Source organism: Parasteatoda tepidariorum, chromosome 4, assembly GCF_043381705.1.
Source record: "Parasteatoda tepidariorum isolate YZ-2023 chromosome 4, CAS_Ptep_4.0, whole genome shotgun sequence".
Lineage (NCBI taxonomy): Eukaryota > Metazoa > Arthropoda > Arachnida > Araneae > Theridiidae > Parasteatoda > Parasteatoda tepidariorum.
Genome location: NC_092207.1, coordinates 25760278 through 25783726, shown reverse-complemented (window position 1 = coordinate 25783726; position 23449 = coordinate 25760278). Strand labels below are relative to the sequence as shown.

Sequence of the window (23449 nt, the reverse complement as noted above, 5' to 3'; positions counted from 1 at the left end):
TCGCAAAATGTGATATGTTTACAAAAAATCCGGGCTTCTGATTGGCTCAATTGAGTTATCGTAATTGCGAAAACTTAGCTGAATTCCGCCCTGATTTCAGCTAGGGCATAAATTTTAGGCTGCTAGATGACAGATTTGTCAGAAAATCAATAAAATGTACAGAATGATGTTTCGGCTGACGATTGGAGGTGAAGGGGGACTTTTTAGCTATTTTAGATTGTAGTGAATTNGCTCGCCAGATTTTATTGCATTATAAAGAAAAGTTATTGAAACTAAATACAACTAAATAAACAACAACAACTAAAACAAATAACAACAACTACTAATAACAATAACTAAATAAACAACAACTAAATAAACAACAAACTAGGGCATGAATTTTAGGCTGCTAGATGACAAATTTGTCAGAAAATCAATAAAATGGACAGAATGATGTTTCGTCTGACGATTGGAGGTGAGGGGGGACTTTTTAGGTATTTTAGATTCTAGTGAATTTTCTTGTTATACATCTATAATGAGGTAAAAAATTTAAATTCCACCATAAAGTTCGTTTTTTCATTAGTGAAGTAGAGGGGACCCCCAATTAGGCTAAGTCGGGCCCTGTTGGCCACTCTTTCAAGGAACACCATATTTGGTGAGCCAACATTACTACCCTCCCCAGTAAGAATGGCGGAAAGTACAGAAAGGAAGGAATGGAAAGAGCGTCCATGTCTGTGATTGGGATTCGAACCCGAGACATTCTGACAGGAGGTCGACTTCCTGACCATCATACAGACAGGTCAGTGAAAAAAAGAACTTTATTGGTGATTTTTTCGTGCTGAAGTATATTGGAGCATTCTCACAGAATGCGATTTGCATATGCGATAGTACGCCCATGCTCGTCTTATTCGCTCATGCGTCTGGGGCAATCGCATGCGGTGTGAATGTCTCCTTTACCCCAAGCAGGTTCTCATATTTCCTCGAACTTTTCTTTCGTGAACTAAATACAGTGAGAATAGCCCTAAAAATAAAATTAAAGTATGTGAGTTGTGCTGTTGAATGAAAAAAAAAGTAGGCGGAAGTGTTTATACTTTTATTAATAGTTGAATTGTTCGTAATATCTTTGAGTAGTACATATCGTTTACTCTGGTCAGGTTGATTAAATATTTTGTGTTTGAATATCAGGAGTAATTTATAAACTGACAAAACGAGTTTAATCGATGCGAAAAAGAGAATGAACACAATTTAAATATGACCCTTATATTTATTTACACCTGATCTTATACTCATTATACCGATTGTTATATAAAGCATATTAGTATTTTCGAAATAATTAATCAAATGGATTCTCAAGTTGGATATCACGAGAGTAGGGGTGGGGATTCTAATCCTCCTCCCGAAAAAATGAAAGTAATGAACAATACTAGTTGAATAAAATATTTTTTTACGAATTCAATATAAAATTGCGTTTCAATTTATTTGAGAACTTTCATAAGTTACAAAAACACTGCAAAATTTTTTTAATTTGTCTTTCTGAGTTTTATAAGATACTGAATAATAAACGGTGATACGTAATTCTGAGTATATTAATAATGAAGGTGTTTCTATTTTAGTTTTAATTCTTATACCTAAAAAATTTATGCTTAAATAAATTTCGCCGGTTTACAAATATTGCTAATTTTCTTTTTAAACACTATTTTAATTTTTCAAAAACTTTGACAGAAAATTGAAAAATAAATTTTCTCTAATAATTTAAAATTCGTATTAGCTAAATATCAAAAAATTTATTCGAATAAATAAATTAATACAAATTTATTTGAATCAATTACAGTATATATATAGTACATATTACAGTATATATAATATATAGTACAAGTATTGTCTTGTGCTACAGATAATTATGTTAAATTTACACAATGCATAGAAGAGTAACTGGTATAGTTAAGAAAGATTAGTGCTTAGTTCTCTTTAATTTACGAGGAATTATTTTTGTGTTGTTATATGTCACATCAACTACAATTGCCAAGGTGACAAATGTATTCTAAACTGATATGAAATATTTCTGCATGAGTATTGCAGAACTTTATTAAAAACCTAATATAATAAATTTAATTAAAACAAAGAGATATGAAGGTTAAAATTTAAAAGCTTTAAGTCTGGTTAAAGTTTTAAGTAAAATTAAAATAAGTGCCATTTCAAAATCATATTTATAATTTGTTTGTGTGATTTCTTACAATTTTATGTTTCTGTGTATTTTTAGATGACAGAAATGCAGTTAAATAAAACAGAATTAATGTTATTGCGTGAATGTAATAGAGAAAGTTTTTATTACAGATGTAAGTAAAATGCTACATAGAATTTATACGTTAAATACTTATTAGATATAATATGTAATTCTTCTTTTTTTTTAAAAAATTAGGTTTGCCATTTGCATTTTTTGGTATGGCTGCTACATATTATGCTGTTAAAACTGGTAAACACACGTATTATTTTTCTTTCATCTTTTGCTCACGGCTGGCACAACAAGTGAACCAGAATAACAGGTTTCACTACAGAAGCGCCGTAAACAAAAGGTTAATTTATAAAAGAAATATCGTTTGAGTTTTGTATAAATTTTTTACAAGTTTTATTATATTTTAGGTTATTTAAGAGGCCATCCGAAATTTGGACCAGCTTTCAAAATGACAGGTAAGAAAAATAAATAAATAAAAATACAGTCACTGACTCTCTGACTGATACAGTGTTATAAAGTTTCTATATGAAATTTATGTTATTTTGATTCATGAGGATTATAAAGATTTATTTGTTTTAGGATTTACTTTATTTAATTTTATTGAAAATTTTAGTTTAAGACTGAAAATTTTCTTTGTAAGGCTAATGTTCTGGTAGACAGTGTATGTTGCATTTCAGAAATGAATTTGAGTACTAGCTGTGATGTGAAGTTGATTTGTGTGAAGATATTAGTTATTGATATGTAAAATGTTTTTTGAAGTGTAGTCAAAATTTTCTAAAAGTTAAATAATTTTGTTTGGTATGGAGAAAATTGTCGTTGAAGTTTTGTGGGGAAAGCAATACTATGTGTAAAGGGTACTATTTAGGCAGATGTTGAAAATCCTAACAGAGCTTATCTATACAAGATTTTGTTAAATAATGGCAGGACCATGATAGCTCAATGGTTAAGGAATCAGGCTTTGATCGGGAAGGGCTTTGGTTCGACCCTCATCTCTGCTAAAAGCTATCGAGTTCATGCGATATACGTGCTCATAAAATCTGTGATATCAAAAATCCCGTGACTGAGCATGTGTAGAGGGATCTGGAAATTTTTTTATTCTCCTTCTGATCGATGTCAAAATTCTGGAAGAGGCCTTACAAATGGATGCAGCTGCCATCTACTCAGGAAGTTCTGAACAAAGACCTGCTTTCACCCTTGCCAAACAAAAAGAACATATTTCTTACTTAATTTGCCCAAAAAAAAAAAAAAAAAGGAACTTCCTATGGACAAAGACAAAAGGAATTTCCTATGTGCTCCAAGCATAATTCTTCACACCAATCTACTCCAGATCATTTGAGTGATCTCTTTGAAAATCCTGTGCTGGTTCATGACTTTCTGTGGGTGAACTGTCTTCTGGACTTTAGCTAAGGACTGGATCAAGTGGAATAAGAAACAACAACAAAAAAGCCAATGGTTAGCTTGCTTGACTTCTCCAAATGTAAAAAGAAACAATAACATTAAGTAGTAGCGCTAACAGTTTGAATATAATGAGGACATTTAGATTATTAAAAAAGGTGAAAAGTGTTGGAATGCAATGTCGTTTATTAATAGAGCATATTGCAAGAAAATTTAAAACAATTTTAACAAACAATTTTTTTTTTTTAAAAAAGAAGGTCAACATCTACTTCTATATAATTTTCTTAACTGTAAGCCCTCACAATTACAGATACACAGAAATATTTTCTTTTGGTTTATGGAGATAAATATGTGTGTACACATAAAATTCTATTTTAGAAACTGTTGAGTATCTTTCAGTGCAAAACATATTCGCCATTTTAGTTTCGAAAGTTATTGCCATCTCTTACCTGTGCTGTTATGTAATAATATTAGAATGAAGTTTTAATGTTGGTGAAACAAGATAAAAATTTCTGCTAGCAACTTTTCCTTTTTAGATTTATTAGTTATTTTAATCTGTCTTTCACAAATGTCTTAATACTGATTTTGACAAATTATGTTTTAATATTTTCGATTTTATTGCTATTATATTTCATCAATTAAAAACATCATTTTTCATCATTTTTTTTTTTATATTATCTTAAATTGAGAGTTTTTAAATAAGATATCATTGCAGGTGCTGCATTTGCTGGATGGTTTTTAGGTAAATTTTCTTATAGAAGTATATGCGAAGATAAGTTTCTGAATCTTGAAAATAGTGCCATTGGTAATGCTATACGAAAAAAGAGAGGATATCAGTTGAAAGGGTAAGTTTATTTCTTCTATGACAGCTTTTGGGTTTTTGATTAATTCTGTATTTTTTAGGTTTTTCCAGAGCTCATTCTAGACAGAAAAAAGGGCAGGGTGCAAAAGTTTAAAAAAAGGGCATTATTATTCTAAAAAGGCAATAATTTCACGTTCTATTAAAAAACATTGTCAATTAGTAAAATAATTTTTTTTTTACTTAACTAAAAGTAGCAAAGCAATCATTAATTACTTATTTTCATTAATAAATTAACATATATATCGAGTTAATGAGTTAATTAGCTTAGTAATTTATTTAAAATGCATGCATATATTAATAAAATAATAAATGTATGTTTTTAAGTGTCTGTAGTTATGATTAAATAATTAAAATGATTAATAATAATTATGATTTAATGATAGTGGAAGTAACAGCAAACTTTCAAAGACAAGTGCAACAATGGGTTGTGATGGCTATTTTTCCTTTCCCATATAAGTCTATGTATTGACAGCAATGACAAACTAAATAAAAAGAGTTAAAAATAACAGTTCATGAAATCCATTGTAGAGTTTGGGGAAAAAGTAAAGTAGGGTTGAGGAAAGAAAGGGCAAAAAGGGTATAGAGTTTATTACATCAGGGCACTAAGTTACTTCAGGGGCAACAGGGTGAATCATTTTGACTAAAAGGGCAGCAGGGTGCTGCACCCTGCTTACCCTGCCTAGAATGAGCTCTGGTTTTTCCATTAAATAAAATATTTGGTTATTCATCTTTTGTATACTTTTCACAAGATATAAGTCACAACAATGTTAACTGCTACAAATTTTTCTTAATTTCAGAATATTTCAGTTCCAGTTACCAAATTACGGAAAACTTTTGAAAACTGTGAAAAAGTTTCATTTTTTAAATAACTCTATATTTTTTGGTTCATACCTTTTTTCCTGTTTTATTTTATTTTCCAATTTGAAGGTAAATTATTATTTTCCTAACAATCTACTTGTTTTTTTAGTAATTAAATTCTAAATAATCAATCATGTTCGAATAAAAGTAGCTTAAAAATTATATCTGCTATTACATTAAAATATCACTACTTATTAGCAATTATGAGAATAATTACATCTGTACATTATTATGTAAATATTTATATCATAAAAACTTGTGTCAGCTATTACACAAAAACATCAGTACAGGTTAGCAATTATGTAAATCATATACAGACTAAAACTTTGCATTGGCAGTTTGGTTTTTAAGCAGCTCACATATTTTTTGATATTGATTTTCTTGTAGATTATTAGTTTAATGCCAAATTTCTTCTGAACATTATACTATCAAATTTACATATAATGATAAAGCTGGGACCAATGCTATTCGCTTATTAAATCAGGTTGCTTGTTCAGCCATAGTTGTCTAAATTTATCTAAACTGAATGCTCTAATGTGCAAAAAGGAATTAGAAAATCTTTAGAAAAAGTTTTTTGTTTCTTACTTACACTGAAAAGAAATAAATATATTATCTTTTTTATGGAGAATTATACCATAAATCAGAGTTATGTTTATAACAACACAGTTTTATACAGGTTTTTTAACATTAAACCAAACAAATTTACAATTTTATAAAAACTCAAATTTCCTTATTAAACTTGCGATCTCGTTAAATGCAATAAATAAGTTTGATTGTATTACGCAAAATTATTAACAGTCTAAATATAAAAAATGAATTTTCAAAAATGCTCAACATAAATTTTATAAAATTAATTTTTTAACATAAATGTAGTTATAACAATGTTCGAGAAAAATTATATACATAATAGTATTGCTTTATGCATTATTGTATGTGAATTTTTTAAAAATATTTTTTGGTTGTTGGAATATATCATTCTTTGTTTCATCTTTTAGAAAAATAATTCTATATGGTACAGCACAGTTATCTTAATTTGTTTTTGAAATATAAATTCAATTTATGCAAGTTGAACTTTAAACTGATCATTAGTAAAATGTTTGTTACTTGCTTCACACCTAATTTTTTTTTAAAATAATCATAGTCTATTCATTGTTTGTTATTCTGATGTTTGGTTTTACACTAAGCACTCAATTATTTGACATAATTAGTTATTCCATACACTTCCCACTTGCTTCTGAATGTTTTGGCAAAGAGACAGTTATCATTAATTCTGGAAAAAAGATTATACAATTATTTTAAGTAGATACATTTAGTGAACTGTAAAAAGATAGTATAATAGCCTTACATTATGCTACTGATTCTTTATATGCAAATATATTCAATGTTTATGTAATTCTTATTCCTTTTCATTGAAATTTGTTGCATACCAGTTATATTTTTCTCAACATGACCTCCATTTTAAACATGGTGTGTAGCATTTTTAAAAAGTGCATAAAGGAGCTTATTTTCGATTTTCGTTTTTTGAAAGCCCTTAAAGGTGCTTATTTTCGTTTTTAAAAGCCCTTAAAGGTGCTTTTTTCATTGGGTGTTTTTAAAAAGTGCTTAATTTTCCCTTTTCGAAAGTGAGATTTTTTTATTTACCATGTCGATTTCCACCACATATGCAAAAGCATGGTTTTCACATTGTTCTATTCAATGTTTTCACAATTCAATTTAACACAATGCATTTTGGCGTACCTTCAGTTTAAAAGATTCCAATTGCAGGCTTCATTTTCCACCCTCTGAAATCGAACTGAAAAATCTCTCCATCTTTTTATGGTGAATCAAAGGAATGGTGATCAAGAAAAGAGTTTTTTTTTTCTATCAGAAACTTAGTTATTTTATCATGATCATGTAAACTCTATGAAAACTATTTTGCATTTTGTTAATGTATATAGTGCTTAAAAGTATTCTTTTAGTGCTTAAAAAGTACTTGAAAGGTGCTTATTTTTTGTTGAAAGATTTGGCTACGCACCCTATTACAACTTGTTTATTTTACCTTTTATTTTAGAGATGAGAGTGAAGCAAATCTGTCTTTTAGAACTGTTGAAGATTACTCTACAGTTAAAGATAATAATCAAGCTTCATATTCTGGTGGGGATTTCCATTCAAGTTCAGGTTCTTTGAATTTTGACAGAAATGAGCCATCATCAGAGTTAGATGATAGAGATAGGCCATCATTAGATAGTAAGTAGATAAGTGCTGATTTGTTTTTGCTTTTAAGTTTTTGTTCCCATTTTGTTTATTAACATCCAAATATTCTGAGAAGTTAAGCAATCTGAAACCGGGGGAACTTGAATAATTTTATCGAAATTGAAAGTATAATTATAAATTAAAACTTGTGTTTAATATTTTTTGACTGGTAAATTAAATTTGTTGATTGTAGTATTTTTCATTGTATTATTAGTATCATTGTATTATTAGTATGTAGTTCATATTATTAGTATGTATTATCTATTATTAGCATGCATTACATAGTATTTTCAGTATATTTTATTATGAAACATTGATTATATTTTATATAACAGTGCTAATTGTAGTTCATTTTTTTATAAATATTTTGGGAATGCAGTTATCAAATTTAAGGAATCCAAAATGAAAATCCTTCCCATTAGTTTTTTTTTTAAATTATTCAAATTTTAATAGATTATTAAAATTTTTTTTTGTTATTAAAAACTTTTAGTTTATTCTTATTTTTATTGTAAAATAATTTTTTTAAAAGAAGTAAAAATCCATAGATTATTTAAAATTTTATTCTATTTTCAATAATGTTGGAAAAATAACATTTGCTTTAGCAAACATGTCATGTTGTCATTGTATAAAGTTGTTCTTTAATTGCTAAGAAGCTTGGACAAATTTATTCAATTTTTTTTTTAAAATTAAAATTTCAGAAAAGTTTGTTAACCTCTGAAAAACAATGAAGTGTAATCTCACATTGGGTTTAGGACTAGCTGTAAAAAGATTACTTAGACCTTTTCTATATTTTTGTTAATTATAACTTTTGAAGGAAAATAATATATTTTATTTTTATGGTTTAAGTTTTCATTGTTCTCTAAATTTATTTCCTACTCATGAAATAAAAAAATTGTTTTATGTAATAAATGTCATGTAAATTTACTCTTCACACTTTTATAACTTACTGTGCTTCTGCTATTAATACATTAAATGATGCAAAAAAATTGTATACTTAAAATATGTGCTATGTTTATTTAAGAATTATTTCATTTAGAGATTTTTTTTCTAACAATTCTTAATTTGAATTTATATGAAAAATAAAACTCACTGTTGTAATGATAAAAACATTTTATGGTTGTGTACTGTTAAAATACCTTTTGGTTTTATATTGTGATGTAATTTCTCAGTCAACAACATTATTCAATAATATTATGCTGCATAATTTGTTGACTAATCTGTAATTTTACATTTTTTAACAATAAAATTTTTTTTCTTTGAATTTTAAATATTTTTTTGAATTTTAAGTTACAAAGCTTTTTTTTTTCTTCTAAAATTTTGATTTGACTTTCTAAAGTTATTAAATTTATATCTAATACAATATTTTATTATAAAAATTTGTTTAGGTAACCAAAGTTTACCTGATGAATCACAATCAGTTAGACAATCTACCACTTACGATGAGTTACGAAGGAAAAATAGGGAAGACTATGAAAATCGCCAATATCGCCAAGCAGAGGTTCCAAAATCAGATACTTATCGTCGACCATGGAATCCTAATGTTTCAGAACCCCTAAGAAGAACTAGTAATAATCCTCAAGATGGTAATAAATTTTGAATGTTGACAATTTTTTAAAATTAAGATATCTAGGTTAAATATTTTTTTGCCTTTAAAAAAATATAAACATTGTTCTACATCTTTTTAAATCTTTCTAAAGTACATAAAGACGACATTTCTCCTTCATTTTTGCATCTCTTTCTTCTCGTACATTTTCTCTTTCTAAATTACAGAAAGAAACTGGTTTTAAGAAATTTTAAAAAATGATGGTTGCACATTCTTAGTATATCAGTAAATGTATTAATAATATTTATGTAAACGTTATTAAAAGTTGAGAATAAGGACAATGCTCTGTTACACTGTTATTTTAAAGTAAATGGTTATTAAAATTTCCATGGTCTTTGAATTTTTTTTAATTTATAAAATGCAGGTTAAATAAAATATGTTTGCAGCCATTGTAAGAGTAGATAAATTATGTTTTTTTTTTCTATGAGGCTTTAATGTATTTTGCACTATAAAAATTACCAATAATTCAATGGAAAAAAGTGTTTACATCAGAAAAGTAGGTTGGATTATTTTTATTGCTATATATTGTTAATAACTAATTATTTTTGAATTTTATTACAACTAAATTATTTCATAGCTCTTCTCTATAACTGTATTGTTTCGATTTTAAACCAATGATTTATTTTTGTTGATAAAATTTGCCTTTTAATGTAAAGTGCAAAATTTCAATTCTGCATAAAATTTTTCCTTTGCAGTAGTTATTAAACAAATTCAACTTATTGCTGCAAAAGATACTGCTTTTACACTTTATGATGGGGCTTCTTTTTATTCTTTTATCAAAGCTTTACTGAATATGTTCCTTGTTATGAATTGAGTTTGACATATTTAACTGAGTATTCAGTATAATATATTCAGTCTGTGTCGACTTAGACTGTGTCTGTCACTGATGACTGACAGTGTAAAATATGATATAAGACAAAAAAATTTGCATCAACTTAAGTGAATGCTGTATATTTATTTAAAATTCCATTAGTAGTGCAGTTTGGATTTGCTATACCTCAATATAAGAGTTTCTAAGCAGCACACATTGCCTGATAAGGATTTCCTTAAAAATACACTGAAAAATATAAAAATGACAACCGAAGCTGACGTCTTCAGGGGGTACCAGCCCCGGAATCTATAAAACGCAAAACCCTTTCTATCGAGTGAGCACGACAAATGTCTAGAAATTGCTCTCTCTCTGTACCCCAAAGGTTTTGCAAAACCTTTGAGAAGAGAGAAAAGAGAATACAAAATACAAAGGTAAAATACATAAACATTGTATTCTCTTTTCTCAGAGGTTTTGCAAAATTCCAGGAAGAGAGAAAAGAGAATACAAAATACAAAAGTGAAATACATAAATATTGTATTCTCTTTTCTCTCTTCTCAAAGGTTTTTCAAAAAGTCCAGGAAGAGGGAAAGGAGAATACAAAAGTGAAATACATAAATATTGTATTCTCTTTTCTCTCTTCTCAAAGGTTTTGCAAAAAGTCCAGGAAGAGAGAAAAGAGAATACAAAAGTGAAATACATAAATATTGTATTCTCTCTTTTCAAAGGTTTTGCAAAGAGTCCAGGAAGAGAGAAAAGAGAATACAAAATACGAAAGTAAAATACATAAACATTGTATTCTCTTTTTTCTCTTCCTGAACTTTTTGCAAAACCTTTGGGTAGAGAGAGAGAGAGCAATTTTTAGACATTAGTCTTGCTCTGAGGTTAGAAAAAGTTTTGTGTTTTTATGACTTCTGGGACTGGTATCCCCTGACGGTGTCAGCTTCGGTTGTCATTTTTATATTTTTCATTGTTTTCTTCTTTAAAATTTTCAATTGGTTTCAATTTTCTTATGGAATTTCTACTGCATTGCGCAACTTTCCTTTGGAATTGTAGTATTTAACTGCTGCATACATGATTTTAGATTTCTATTTTTGTTACCTAAAAATACTCATGGCACTTATTGCTTTAATGATGGAAACTATTTAATAGAATTAAAAATAAAATCATAAAAATGGACGATTGCATTTAAAAATAATTATAGTTTCTGTGTAATATAATAATGCATTTGTGTCAGTAAAATTCTAATAATTTGATAAGAAAATATTAGCCTCATGGTAGTTGATTTATTTCATTTTCTAAAAGTTAATTTTTATTTTTTGAATTCCATGGCATCGCTCAGAATTAATCTCGATCATAGTGAATAGCTTTCTAGTGCAAATTGCTTTTTAATTACATAAAAAATTTCTTGTTGCTTTTAAAAAGTTTTTGTTATATGTTTGCAAATTTTCACTATTTATTTTATATTTTTCTAGTTATTTAAATTTTCTAAAATTTGTTTTTGTAACAAAATCCAAAATTTGTGAAGCTTGCATTTGGCCAATCGCATATGCCCAACAATCTTAATTATATTCATCATATATCGTATTCTATATCATATTTTATTCTATATTTCTTTTTTTTCTTAGATATTTCAAGGAATACATATGGTGATTCATGGGACAATCCAAAATTTTCATAGAAGAGCATAGGTTTACTTAAACTGTAATTTGTTTTGTTCATTGCTAATAAATAAACAGAAATATCTATGATTAGAAGATATCTTATGGTGCTTAATTATGTAAAGTATGCATTAAAATAAAAGTAAAGGAATACCTCTGATTTGTTTTTCATCTCATAAATTTGTAACCTCTATTGTGCGTAGGTCATATTTTGCCTCTTATTAAAATAAATTAATAACAAATATGGAAGTTTTTATACAAATATTTACCCATATAATTCCAATCATATAATATACTTTATATGATTGGAAAAAATACAAAATGATGCTGATTTTACACTATTTATTTTATTAACAAAATTTGTTGTACTGAACGTTCATCTAATAAAAGAAAGCTTAGAATTATTAATTATAATTTCTTACATTTTGTCGATGTTTCATTCCTTCACCTTATGATTTGATATTTGAGCTAAATTTTTATTATGTTTCCTACCACACACGAAATCTCAAAGGATTAATGTTAAATAACTGGTTTTCCCTGTGAGAAAGCTAGCAACTTGTTTCTCAAACTGGTTTCTACTAACAACTAAAGGGATTATTTTTTTCCCTCTAATTTTTGTTTCTTACAAATCGGCTATGGAGTGAATAACAAATAATTCGTAATATGCTTCATTTTATAATATACTTAGCATTTCCTTGTAAAGTTGTATTTAATTGTGCAAGTGCTTAAATGAAAACAATTTATAACTTATTTTGCATTATTATGCCTTTCAGATGAGAAGTTTGTAGCAGTTATATGATAATATAATGACTTTCAAAATTAGTACAAAAATTATCCTAATTGGATTTTCAAATTGTATAGCAGTGTAAATATTTAACAGAATCAAAACTTTTATCTACATTTTCATAAATATATACAAATTGACAGTTTGTTAATCTTTTTACTCTTAAGATTTGAGAAAGCAATTACATAAAATTTCAAACATTATTTTGATACATTTGTATATGTTTTACACAATCTTATATTTTAAAATTAACAACAGTAATAGTATTTTAATTTTTTTATTTAAATTGCAATGCAATAAAGCAATTGATTCCATGATCATTTCTTGCTATTGTAAAGAAAACAAATTAAGATTGTACCATGCCTTTTATATACTTCATTACATTTCTTATTTAATTTTTTTTAAAAGTACTCTGGCTGTAAAAGGATTAAAGAGTTTTGTTTATACCTTAATTTTCTATATAATTTTATTTTAAAATTAAAAACATTGTTGATAGGATTTTTAATTAGTTGTTATAACTCAAGTTAATTTCTAATTTACTAAAATGTTTAATTGAGTACTTAGGAATCATTTTGTCTTAACTTGTCAGGGTTGATGTCAAAGCTTACAAATTCTTATTGTAGAATCAGAACAAGGCTTTTTATTTATTAAAGTTCTACATCCCAGAAACGGTTCTATATGTTCTCAAAAAAATTCTTTTGTCTTTTATATACCGAAAAAACATGTAAAATATGCTTTATCCCAATTGGTCAAGAGCAGAAATGATAGGAAAACCCCAGAATAGAGAGAACAGGGATAAGCCAGGGAATTTCTCCAATTTTGAAAAATAAAGAAAATGTCTGGGAATTTAATTAAAATACCAATGAAAAAAGCCATAAAGAAGGAATTATGTTGAAGGGGGAAATCTTTTTTTTCTTTACTTGAATTTAAATTCTGAAAATTTTTATTCTTGACCTAAGCTTAATTTATATTAATACCTAAATCGATGCTAACTAATGTTTTAATCGATGCTAACTAAATGTATTTATAAATTACATAAATATAATTTAAGAATATAATTTTTTTTCCAACTTAGATGGCAAATTAAAGTATTTTATAATATGTTTTATGTGCCCAAATGGCACAAAACAGAAAAATTGATAGTTAAATGTATGCCATCAGTTATAAAAATTAAGAAAATTGGACAAAAAGCTGTCTGAAAAATATCATGGAAAAGTGACAAAATTTTCATTTTTTCTGTGTGTTTGTNACAAAACAGAAAAATTGATAGTACAATTTATGCCATCAGTTATAAAAATTAAGAAAATTGGACAAAAAGCTGTCTGAAAAATATCATGGAAAAGTGACAAAATTTTCTTTTTTTTCTGTGTGTTTGTCCACCTTGAATAAAATAACTTATACTTTAATAACAAATAATAACAAATTTAATAACAAATTATACTTAACTTATAACTTATGGATGGTGTTTTCTACACTAGGGAACGCTGCAAACTCGGTACCGCCTAAATTTCCGGGTTACTGTTTCCATTGTATTTTAAAGCCATTTGGCATCATGGTGTTTTGAGATTCTTGCAAACAATGTGTTTGATTACTTGTTACTTGTGTTTTCAATGCTAACAATACTGGTGTTTACAATGCTAAAGGTGTTAACACTAACGTAAGATGGTGCACAGCTTGCAACAAGAACAAACAGTAATAAACTTATGGAAAGAGGCCATATCAAAACTGCCAAAAAAGCGAGTTATTCAAAATCTAGCAACCATGTCACCTTTTTTAACAATATATCTCTAAACTAAAACAAATTTTCACTTCAAACTCACCAGAATTACATATTAACATTAATATCTTATGAAATATGGCAGATTTGAGCTCAGAAATTATCTAATTTATTTCTTTTGTTGAAAACAAAATTATCCGTTTGAAAACATCGCCTATCAGAATAACATGTAAGCAGCTGCAAACTTTTTAACCGGAACTAGAGTAGGTGCCCAACTGGAGATTGTTATTGTTTACATTTCTATTGAAAACACTATCCATACCTTGAATAAAATAACTAATTACTTTTAAGTGGAAGTGATTTACAATTCATTGCTTAAAATTTTTTTATTTTCTTAGAATGAATTTGTTACATTTTTTTTATCTAAATATATGGTAGAGAGAAAGAGATTCCAGAAATCAACTAATTTAAAAAATTATTTGTCCAAAAAATCTATCGAATTAACTGGAGAGTTTGGCCCTATAAAAATATAAACTTTAAATCTTTTAAATGTAAGGAGTTTTAGGGGTCTACCAGGGTCAATAAAAATGCAAAACTTTTAGGAGACAGACCAATTTATAGGAATGAGCATGCTTTAGGCACCAGTTACAATTTTATGATGCCTGGATCCTTATTGGCTTTATAGATCCTTATTGGCTTTTTTATTTTTTGCAGTTAAAAAGTTTCATCTAGGTTAGTTGTGGTAGTTTAGCTGTTATTATTAGTTTTTTTTATTATCTTAATTTATTTAGAATTAAAAAAAATATATTTATAGTCAAAGAATCGAATCTTTAGTAAAATAATATATATCATTTGACAATATCATATCAGGAAGGTGTCGAAATATATAAAAACAAACGAAAACTATGTACCTTTGGAAATTTTTTTATTTTATTTAGAAAACGTGTGTTTTTTTATTTGTTCAGAGGATAACTATTAAATAATTTAAACTATTTATTAGGTAAAAAAAATGCATACAACTACAACTAATATTGAAATTCATACAACTGCAAGAATACCTTTTCTTTTTGGAGTTTCACATGCCTTTTGATTTTAAAATAGCTTAACATCGGTTAGTTGCTACTAGAAATTTAAATCTTGCATGTTATCAGAAAATAATATAGGCCTGTTATTATTTTTATAAAAGTAAATAAATAACTGTTAAAATTAATTTGTTTTAAAGAAAAAGAAAATAAATGAATAAGATGTATGTTTTTGTTTTGTTTAAAACTCTTGTTTAAGAATGTTTACGTTTTCATATTCAACTCCATTTTTTTTGTCACAAAAGAGAACTTTTTTATTTGCATAAATACTGTGTATTTACTTACACCAATCCACTGATTTGCCCAGCTTTTCACATGTTTTACTTAACAGTGTTTCTAATAGTTATCTAGCGAGATATCTAGTAGTCCAGGAGATATTGGATTGTAAAACTATTTCAAGAACAGGTTTTACTGCTTTTAATGTGAGACAATTACACTTGTCCAGTGTATTACACTTTGTGAATAGTATTTTTTCTTACTTTTGTCATGAACTAAAAGAAAGATGAGTGACAGTAAGTGGCTCGTAATAGAATATCATTTTTATGTCTCCAAGCTAAAAAAAAAAAGTCAACAGTAGTAAAAATGTCTAATTTTTGCATTATTAAAAATTTTCAGAAATTAATAAATGTTTTAGAATAATAATAGTTTTGGTTGCTTATTTGAATTCATATAATAGATTAGAATACAAAATTGCACGAAAAATGCTTTTTTATTTCCTTCATAAACGGGCACTAAATACCCTTAAATAGGGTAAATCAATGTTTTGTGATTATGTTTCCTAAATTTATCTCTGAAACTTTTGGTGGATATAGGAAAAGATTTAAATAGTATATGAAATAAATTTTCAGCATGATCCATGTTAACTTATCACAATGTTCATTGTTTTACAATAAATTAACCTTGTTATATTTTTTGTAATGTTAAAAAAAAAAAAGGAAATATGTTTTAATTAGCAAGTTGGATATCAGTAAAATCTCAAAAAATGAAAAGTTATTTGCAATTATATTTGTTTTTATATTGTTTTTCAGTTGTAGTACCGCCTCCGTGGCGCAATTGGCTAGCGCGTTCGGCTGTTAACCGAAAGGTTGGTGGTTCGAGCCCACCCGGGGGCGTATNTTCTATTTGAATTGTAATTTCATTAGAATATTACTTTTTGAAAAAATCCAATTAAAGTTTTCATTAGTATTATGAAATTATAGATTCGAGTTTCTTTTACTTTACAAATACAGTAGGGAACCGATTATCCGGATCGATCGGGACCATCGCTATTCCGGATAACTGATTTTTCCGGTTTTCTGAATCGCTACAAAAAGTCGTTTTTTTATTGTTAAACCCAACTAAAAAAATTTTTTTGGAAATAATCTTAAATAGAAGGAAAAACGATGAAGTAATACACTAATGATTATTTCCAAAATGATGGTAAGGTAAAAATCTGTCAAAAAAGAAAGAAAAATTCTAATAATCTTATGAGGAAAAAAATTTTTTTTTTTTTAAAAATGGTGGGAAAATTCATAGAATTTCGTTCCGGTTTTTTGGTTTTCCGGTTTTCTGATTTCTGGATAACAGGTTCTGTACTGTATATGAAATAAATTTTCAGCATGATCCATGTTAACTTATCACAATGTTCATTGTTTTACAATAAATTAGCTTTGTTTTATTTTTTGTAATGTTAAAAAAAAAAAAAAAAGGAAATATGTTTTAATTATTTAATTTGTAATTTAAAGGAAATATGTATCAGTAAAATCTCAAAAAATAAAGAGTTATTTGTTTTTATATTGTTTTTCAGTTATAGTACCGCCTCCGTGGCGCAATTGGCTAGCGCGTTCGGCTGTTAACCGAAAGGTTGGTGGTTCGAGCCCACCCGGGGGCGAGTATTTTTTAATATAATTTGTATCTAGGTTATTTTTTCAGATAATAAAATTTTTTACTGAAGGAACAATGATGCATTAAATAAGTAATACATTAATAAAAAATTTATATTAATTGAAACACTAAAAATATAGATGCAGTAAGATAGTTTTTCGAAAAATAATTTAGTAGAATCTCTTTACAAAGTTTTATGGTTTTCTCGTGTCAACTAACCATAAGATGGCAGCACTATTTCTATTTTTCGAAGTCTGACACGATCTTAGAACCTGAATCAACATTTGCTTTGATTGGTTAAAATTTTAAAACTCCGCCTACAGAAATTATGCGATTTATATGTTGCCATTTCTCAAAGTATAATAATTTCTACCAAATATTCCTTCCTTAATGCGTCTGATACATCTAAACTTTTAACACAAGTTTACTAACGTAAACAAATAATTGTTATGTGACTTGTTGCAGGTCAAATTCTACAATAATTACGTAATTTATACAATTTTTCATCGAATTTTATCTTTTCAATTGTAAGTTTATAATAATATATTACTGCTTATTGACAGAAAAGATTCAACTTATTCTGATTACTCTTTATTTTTGTCGACATGGGTTGTGATGGTGGCACCATTCCTCGACGTGATGAACTTGTCCGTCAAAAAAAGAAACCTGAACAAAAAGATAAAAATGCTGAAAATGTAGCGAAATGGAAACACTGTGCAATTACTCAGGAGCCTCTTCGAAAACCAATTGTTGCATGTGAACTAGGTAAACTATACAATAAAGAGGCTGTTATCGAGCACATTCTGAATAAGGAAGCGGCTGCTACCTCTGAAAATGCTGGACACATTGCCCGATTGGCTGACATCAAGGAGCTGAATCTAACTGAAAAACCTGGTTTCGAAGTTAATAAAAACCAAAAAGGTGATGAATACGTCGATTTTCACGATTCCAGATATATTTGCCCAGTTACAGGACTCGATATGAACGGTAAGCAAAGATTTTACCTGATGTGGAAATGTGGTTGCGTTCTTTCCGAAAGAGCTGTAAAGGAAGTGAAATCGGATACGTGCCATAAGTGTGGAAAACCAGCGGCAGAAGATGATCTCATCATTCTAAATGGCACAGACGAGGAGACAGAGGTTTTGCGAGAGAAGATGGTGGAGAGAAGACGTGTAGCGAAACTGGAAAAAAAGAAAAAGAAGAAAGCTTCTGCAGCTGAAGGTGCTCCAGTGGAGAAAAAGATTAAAGTAGAAACGTCTGAAGATAGTTCAAGTGGTTATAGCTCTGAAGATGTAAGAATTAAAAAAGAACAAGAAGAGGGAATTGATCAGAAACCTGGCACTTCTGGAGTCAAGACCACCAAGTTAATAAATGGTGTCAAAGCTGAAAATAAATCTCGAAAGGATAAGGAAACATCTAAAAATGTGTTTTTGCCAGACAAAGCTAAAAAGTCTTACAGTATTGCGAAGGATCCTACTGCAAGTGCTGCATATAAATCATTGTTCACGTCTTCAAAAGCTGCAAAACAGCAAGAGAAGGCACACTGGGTAACTCATAATCCTTTGTATTTTTAAATACATTTGGAACAGATATCAGAAAACTTGAGTCTTCATTTAAGGATTTCCTTAATTTAAGAAGAATTTAGACTTTATTTCATTAACAAAGCTATTCTGGCAGTTTTATGAAAAAGACAGGTCTTTAAACAAAAGATTATTTCCTAACCTGATCTTCAAAGAAAAATTTGTTTCTATTTCTAAGCTTCTTGATAGGTTATAAAACAGGCCCTGAATGAAAATTTTTTTGAGTTATTTAAAAAATATTCTAACACATTTGAATTTTTAATAATTCTGCAAACTTAGAAAATAAACTCATCAATTTATGTCATGAATTCAATGTTTTGTGGAATTGAATTCAGTTCTAATGTAATTTTGGTATAAATAACAGAAAGTTTTTTAAATTCATTATCTAAAAATATTATTGAAAGTATGTAGCATTATTTAATTTGTTTGTTTTTATGTATTTTACAACATTAAAGAAAAGTTTTATGTTTCCTTTTGTTTAATATTGATTGAATGGTTGTTTTAGGTTAATACTTAGTTTCATCATAAAGATAATTTGTGTTACACAAGTTTATCTTGTATTCGTACAAAATAGTTATGAATAACATCAAATTTCCAGAAATGATTTTGACACAAATATGAATTCTTACTACAGTTGATGCAGTTATTTGCATATTAAGTGAATGTTTTTTAAATGTTTGTGAAGGATATATTGTATATTTTCAAAACTCTTATTTTCTTTTTCCAAAATTGTATTGGCAGAAGTCGAAGGGAAATTTTTTTTTTCAACCAATAGATCACACATGCTGGTTTTGAACTCTTTAGTTATCAGCGTAAATGACTGGCTTTATCAGCGTAATCAGCGTATCCTTATCAGCGTAAATGACTGGCTTTTTAATAATTCAATAATTTTATAAAAAAGAAACTTATGTAATAATATTACCTCAAGTAATTTATATTTAGGTGATTTAGTGGTCATTTGCTTATTTATTATTTCATTTTTTGAAGTTTTGTATTTTCTCAACTTTAGATTTTTTACTCTCATCTCTGATTTTGAAAATGTTCGATTCCAATAAAAAAACACAGTAATATCGGAGTATTTTTAAATGGTGAATTGAGGATTCATCCACTAACCTATTTTTGTACAAAACTATTAAGTTGGTGAGATGATTCTGAACGCAATCGATATGCATGCTTAAGAAAATGGCCACAACTCAAAAGGTGTATTTAAGAAACTTGAAACAGTAAAAAATGTCCCTCTTCAATGTTCAACCAAAATTTAACAATTAAATGTAGGAATTTCTTTCTAACTTTTCTTTATTTATTTAAACATTTAACCTTATAAAAAACTGTTGACTTATCTTCAAAAAAGACAAATTTAATAAAATGTATTTAGTGATTTATGCAAATGAATAGGGTTCACGCCAGTACGGTGAAAATCGTTACCACATGTTCTACAAATGTCGCTGGGCGACAAATTTGTTGCTTTATAATATATTTCAAATTTACGAAATAGTAACGATAAATTTTTTTGCATCGAATTCCATGCATTAAAATTTTTTTTTATTGTTTTACGCATGATATAAAATTCAAATCGCTGAAAGTATCTGGTACAAAAATTTTCAAGAGTGAATGTTGAAATTTTAAATTTGCATGTTGTGTTGTGCTTTGTATTCATGTACTGGCAATATATTTTTTCATCAATAAAATAATATGTTTCGCTCTTTCAGAATTGACTTTTATAATTTCTGGATAATTATTTTTAATATAATATTTTCGTAGTTCTCAGTTTCTCTCATTTATTAATTTATTTGGTTGTAGCATTTTAGTCTCTGTGTTGAATCTATTTTCTAATATTTTTATATTATTTTAGCTTTTTCACTTAATTTTAATAAATATTAATCTTCAATCATTATGGGGTAATGAACCTAATTAGTTATAGTTATTTAGATAGCAATTAATATTTTGTGATGTGTACCATAACATGAATTATGTAATTGCGAAGTTCGATTTTTTTCTCAAGTTTGTGGACCATGTTAAATTTTTGAACTAGTAAATGAATACCTTGTTGGGCCACTAAATTTTCATTACTTGTGTGAACCCTACAAATGAACAATATCACAATGCAAATTTATTTGGTTTAATTTATTAATTATTTTAAAAAAGAACAGTATAAAATATGTTAGAAATATTTAATCAAATGCTATGTTCATTTTTTTTAAACGCACCTTATCTCCATTTGTTGAATTATGTAATTTGAGCTGCGTTTATTTATTTCTAAACACACCTTTTAAGTCATGTCCATTTTTTTAAATGTGTATTTTGAGCTGTTTCCATTTCTTAATTATACATTTTAAGCTGTGTCCATTTTCTTAAACAGGCATTTTGAGTGTCTATTTCTTTAAACATGTATTTCCTGTTGTGTCCAGAATCAAAATCTCACTGACAATATATACTGCATTTTCTTTTTTTAACAGTATTGAGACCTTATTTAAAAATTATTTGATTAGGATGGTTTTGAACTCTGTTGTTACAAATTTTGCTTGTTTATTCACGTCACACTCGAGCTGTAAAATGAGCTATTGGAGATGGCCAGGGAAACATCCCTGAGGATGATCCAAAGACATGCCGTCACAATTTTAATCCTCTGCGGAGGGGATCACTCCCCTGCTTTGGTAGCGTACAAAGTTGAGTACTTTACGGTAGAGCAGTTTAAAGAAGACCGATACTACACACCCTCGGTCCCTTCGTAGCCTGATCAAAGTGGTCACTCACCCGCACACTGACCGCAGTCAATTATGCTTGAATTTGGTGTTCTACTGGGATGATCAGTTCACTGAGGAACCTGTTACAAATTTTAATTAAATATTAGTATGAGGGAATATTAATTGATACAGGTTATTTTTTTTAATGAAAGAACAGTTACTGTAAAATTTATATATATATATATATATTGGTCTCAAACTATTATGAGTTGTTAGGGCTAAATTATTGAAATTATATTAAAAACTGTTAAAACTTTGTTTCAAATGAAGAATGCTGAAACTTAAAATAACATTTTACTACTGTTTTGGAATAAAATTTGCCTTCATTATACAACTCTAGAAAATTATATATTATTTTTAGTTTGTCCTTTGCTGTCTTTGTTTTTGGTTCACTAAAATTTCTACTTTAATTATTGGTATATGTTCATAGATGTGTACATATTAGTTTAATATCAAACTTATTTTGAAACTTGGTGATAATAAATCCTCGTTTCAAAAATAAAATGTCTTGCTCACTTGACTTTATCTGTCATTGATCTATGAAATCTCATTATGGCTTGTATTTTTTTCTTCATTTATAAAGTAACTAATAGCTGTTTTTTGTATTAAAAGAAGAAAAAAAAATTAGACTTGTTAAAATTTGTTTCGATGGGAAAGCTTTAGAGGCTTAAAAATATTTATTATGAGCTACATAAGGCTTTCCCATTTTATTTTTTTTTATTGCTAAAAAAGTCTTGCATCTTGATTTGTTAAAGCCAGCATTTAAGAATAATAAAAATGAAGAGCTCCTTTTTTTGTATTTAAAAATCTTAAATTGTAATTAAAAAAAAATACTATTACTAAAAAGTAAATTAGTTTCAAGATAATGTAAAATGTAGATATATAAAACCTTAAAAAAGCCAATACTAACATATGTGTCTGGAACCTGGGTTTTATCCAACTAAGATGAAAATATATTAAGAAATTTAAAGTAAGAATAATTAGAAGGATTTATGGAGCCATTAATGAAAATAATACATGGAGAAAAAAATACAACCATTAAATATCAAAATTAATTAAAGGAAAAAACACCTTAAGATTTATCAGGGGAGAGAGTGAACTCTATTCTAAAGAAGGCCAAAGCCCACCAAGCATTGTGGCATTAAAAAAAAAATCTTAAATTGTATTTTGTAGAATCAACTTAACCCTTTGTAACTCAACAACTCTGATTTAAGAAATATTTACCCGTGTGTTAGAATACATCATATTAAGCGTGTAAAAAATAATGAAAAAATTAAGACCCTAAAATTAAAAATTTATTGATAAAAAGCATATGTTGAACATCTCCAATATCGTGAAAAATTGCACAAAAGTTCCAATATATTTAAAACTTCATGTGAAAAATTTTGAAATTGTTGTTTTTATGGTAACAAGGTCTCACACCACATTTTTCAATCCCTCCTTAGCCAAATATACAATCAAGGGGATTGTTGTAAAAAAATTGTATATCCTGCAATTATGTCGTGGAACAATTCTTGCTAAACGCATTATAATATTGGCAGCTGCACCAAGACTTGGTTCCCCCGAGTTTGCAATATTTAGTTCGATTTTATAGGTAATTCCACCTCATTATAGGATTGAATTTTCATGTATGTTGCAGATATGTAATGCGGTGATACAAAGGGTTAAATTTTGCAATATGCATGCTACCTGCCTTGTGAAAAAAAGCCTGAATATATGTTAGAAGAAATTTAATTAGAAATAAAAGTCCTCCTGATAAAAGAAATGTTACCTCTTTTAAAAAATATTTTATCTAAAAAGTAAATTAAGGCCAATCATTTTTTTCTAAATGAAACAGAAGAACTTATCAATTGTAGTCCATTTCTCAAATTATAACAAATATAAAGCAAAACATTATCAAAACTGTGAGTTACAATTATTAAGTTTAGTGCTTATGTTTATTATATTAATGTCTACTACGTTAAAAAAGATGATTCATGTTGAAAATTCCCAAGAGTTGTTTTAGCAAAATCTAATTGAAACATTATGAAATAAATAAATTAAACAAA

At 27.7% G+C, this 23449-nt stretch overlaps 2 protein-coding genes and 2 non-coding genes across 4 annotated transcripts; all 4 read left to right on the top strand.

Moving 5' to 3' along the window:
• Nucleotides 1-1036: 1036 nt before the first annotated feature.
• On the top strand, nt 1037-11791 carry LOC107453858 (OCIA domain-containing protein asrij). Its single transcript, XM_016070834.3, has 8 exons — nt 1037-1389; nt 2240-2315; nt 2399-2452; nt 2620-2667; nt 4323-4452; nt 7378-7553; nt 8945-9142; nt 11599-11791. Exons 1-8 carry the CDS (start codon nt 1321-1323, stop codon nt 11649-11651), a joined length of 804 nt encoding a protein of 267 aa, XP_015926320.2. The 5' UTR covers nt 1037-1320; the 3' UTR covers nt 11652-11791.
• A 4461-nt stretch (nt 11792-16252) lies between these two features.
• Nucleotides 16253-16326, top strand: TRNAN-GUU (transfer RNA asparagine (anticodon GUU)). Its single transcript has one exon. It is a non-coding gene; the product is annotated as a tRNA-Asn (tRNA).
• A 684-nt stretch (nt 16327-17010) lies between these two features.
• Nucleotides 17011-17084, top strand: TRNAN-GUU (transfer RNA asparagine (anticodon GUU)). Its single transcript has one exon. It is a non-coding gene; the product is annotated as a tRNA-Asn (tRNA).
• A 367-nt stretch (nt 17085-17451) lies between these two features.
• LOC107453853 (replication termination factor 2) lies at nt 17452-19128 on the top strand. Its single transcript, XM_016070827.3, has one exon. The coding sequence runs from the start codon at nt 17683-17685 to the stop codon at nt 18649-18651; it is 969 nt and encodes a 322-aa protein (XP_015926313.2). The 5' UTR covers nt 17452-17682; the 3' UTR covers nt 18652-19128.
• The last annotated feature ends 4321 nt before the right edge of the window (nt 19129-23449 follow it).

Bases quoted from the DNA above. Each gene is read 5' to 3' on its own strand.
- LOC107453858 (XM_016070834.3), top strand. From the start codon at position 1,321: ATGGATTCTCAAGTTGGATATCACGAGAGTAGGGGTGGGGATTCTAAT. The intron at 2,316-2,398 runs GTAAGTAAAATG...TTAAAAAATTAG, and splicing joins AGAAAGTTTTTATTACAGAT to GTTTGCCATTTGCATTTTTT. The intron at 9,143-11,598 runs GTAATAAATTTT...TTTTTTTCTTAG, and splicing joins TAGTAATAATCCTCAAGATG to ATATTTCAAGGAATACATAT.
- LOC107453853 (XM_016070827.3), top strand. From the start codon at position 17,683: ATGGGTTGTGATGGTGGCACCATTCCTCGACGTGATGAACTTGTCCGT.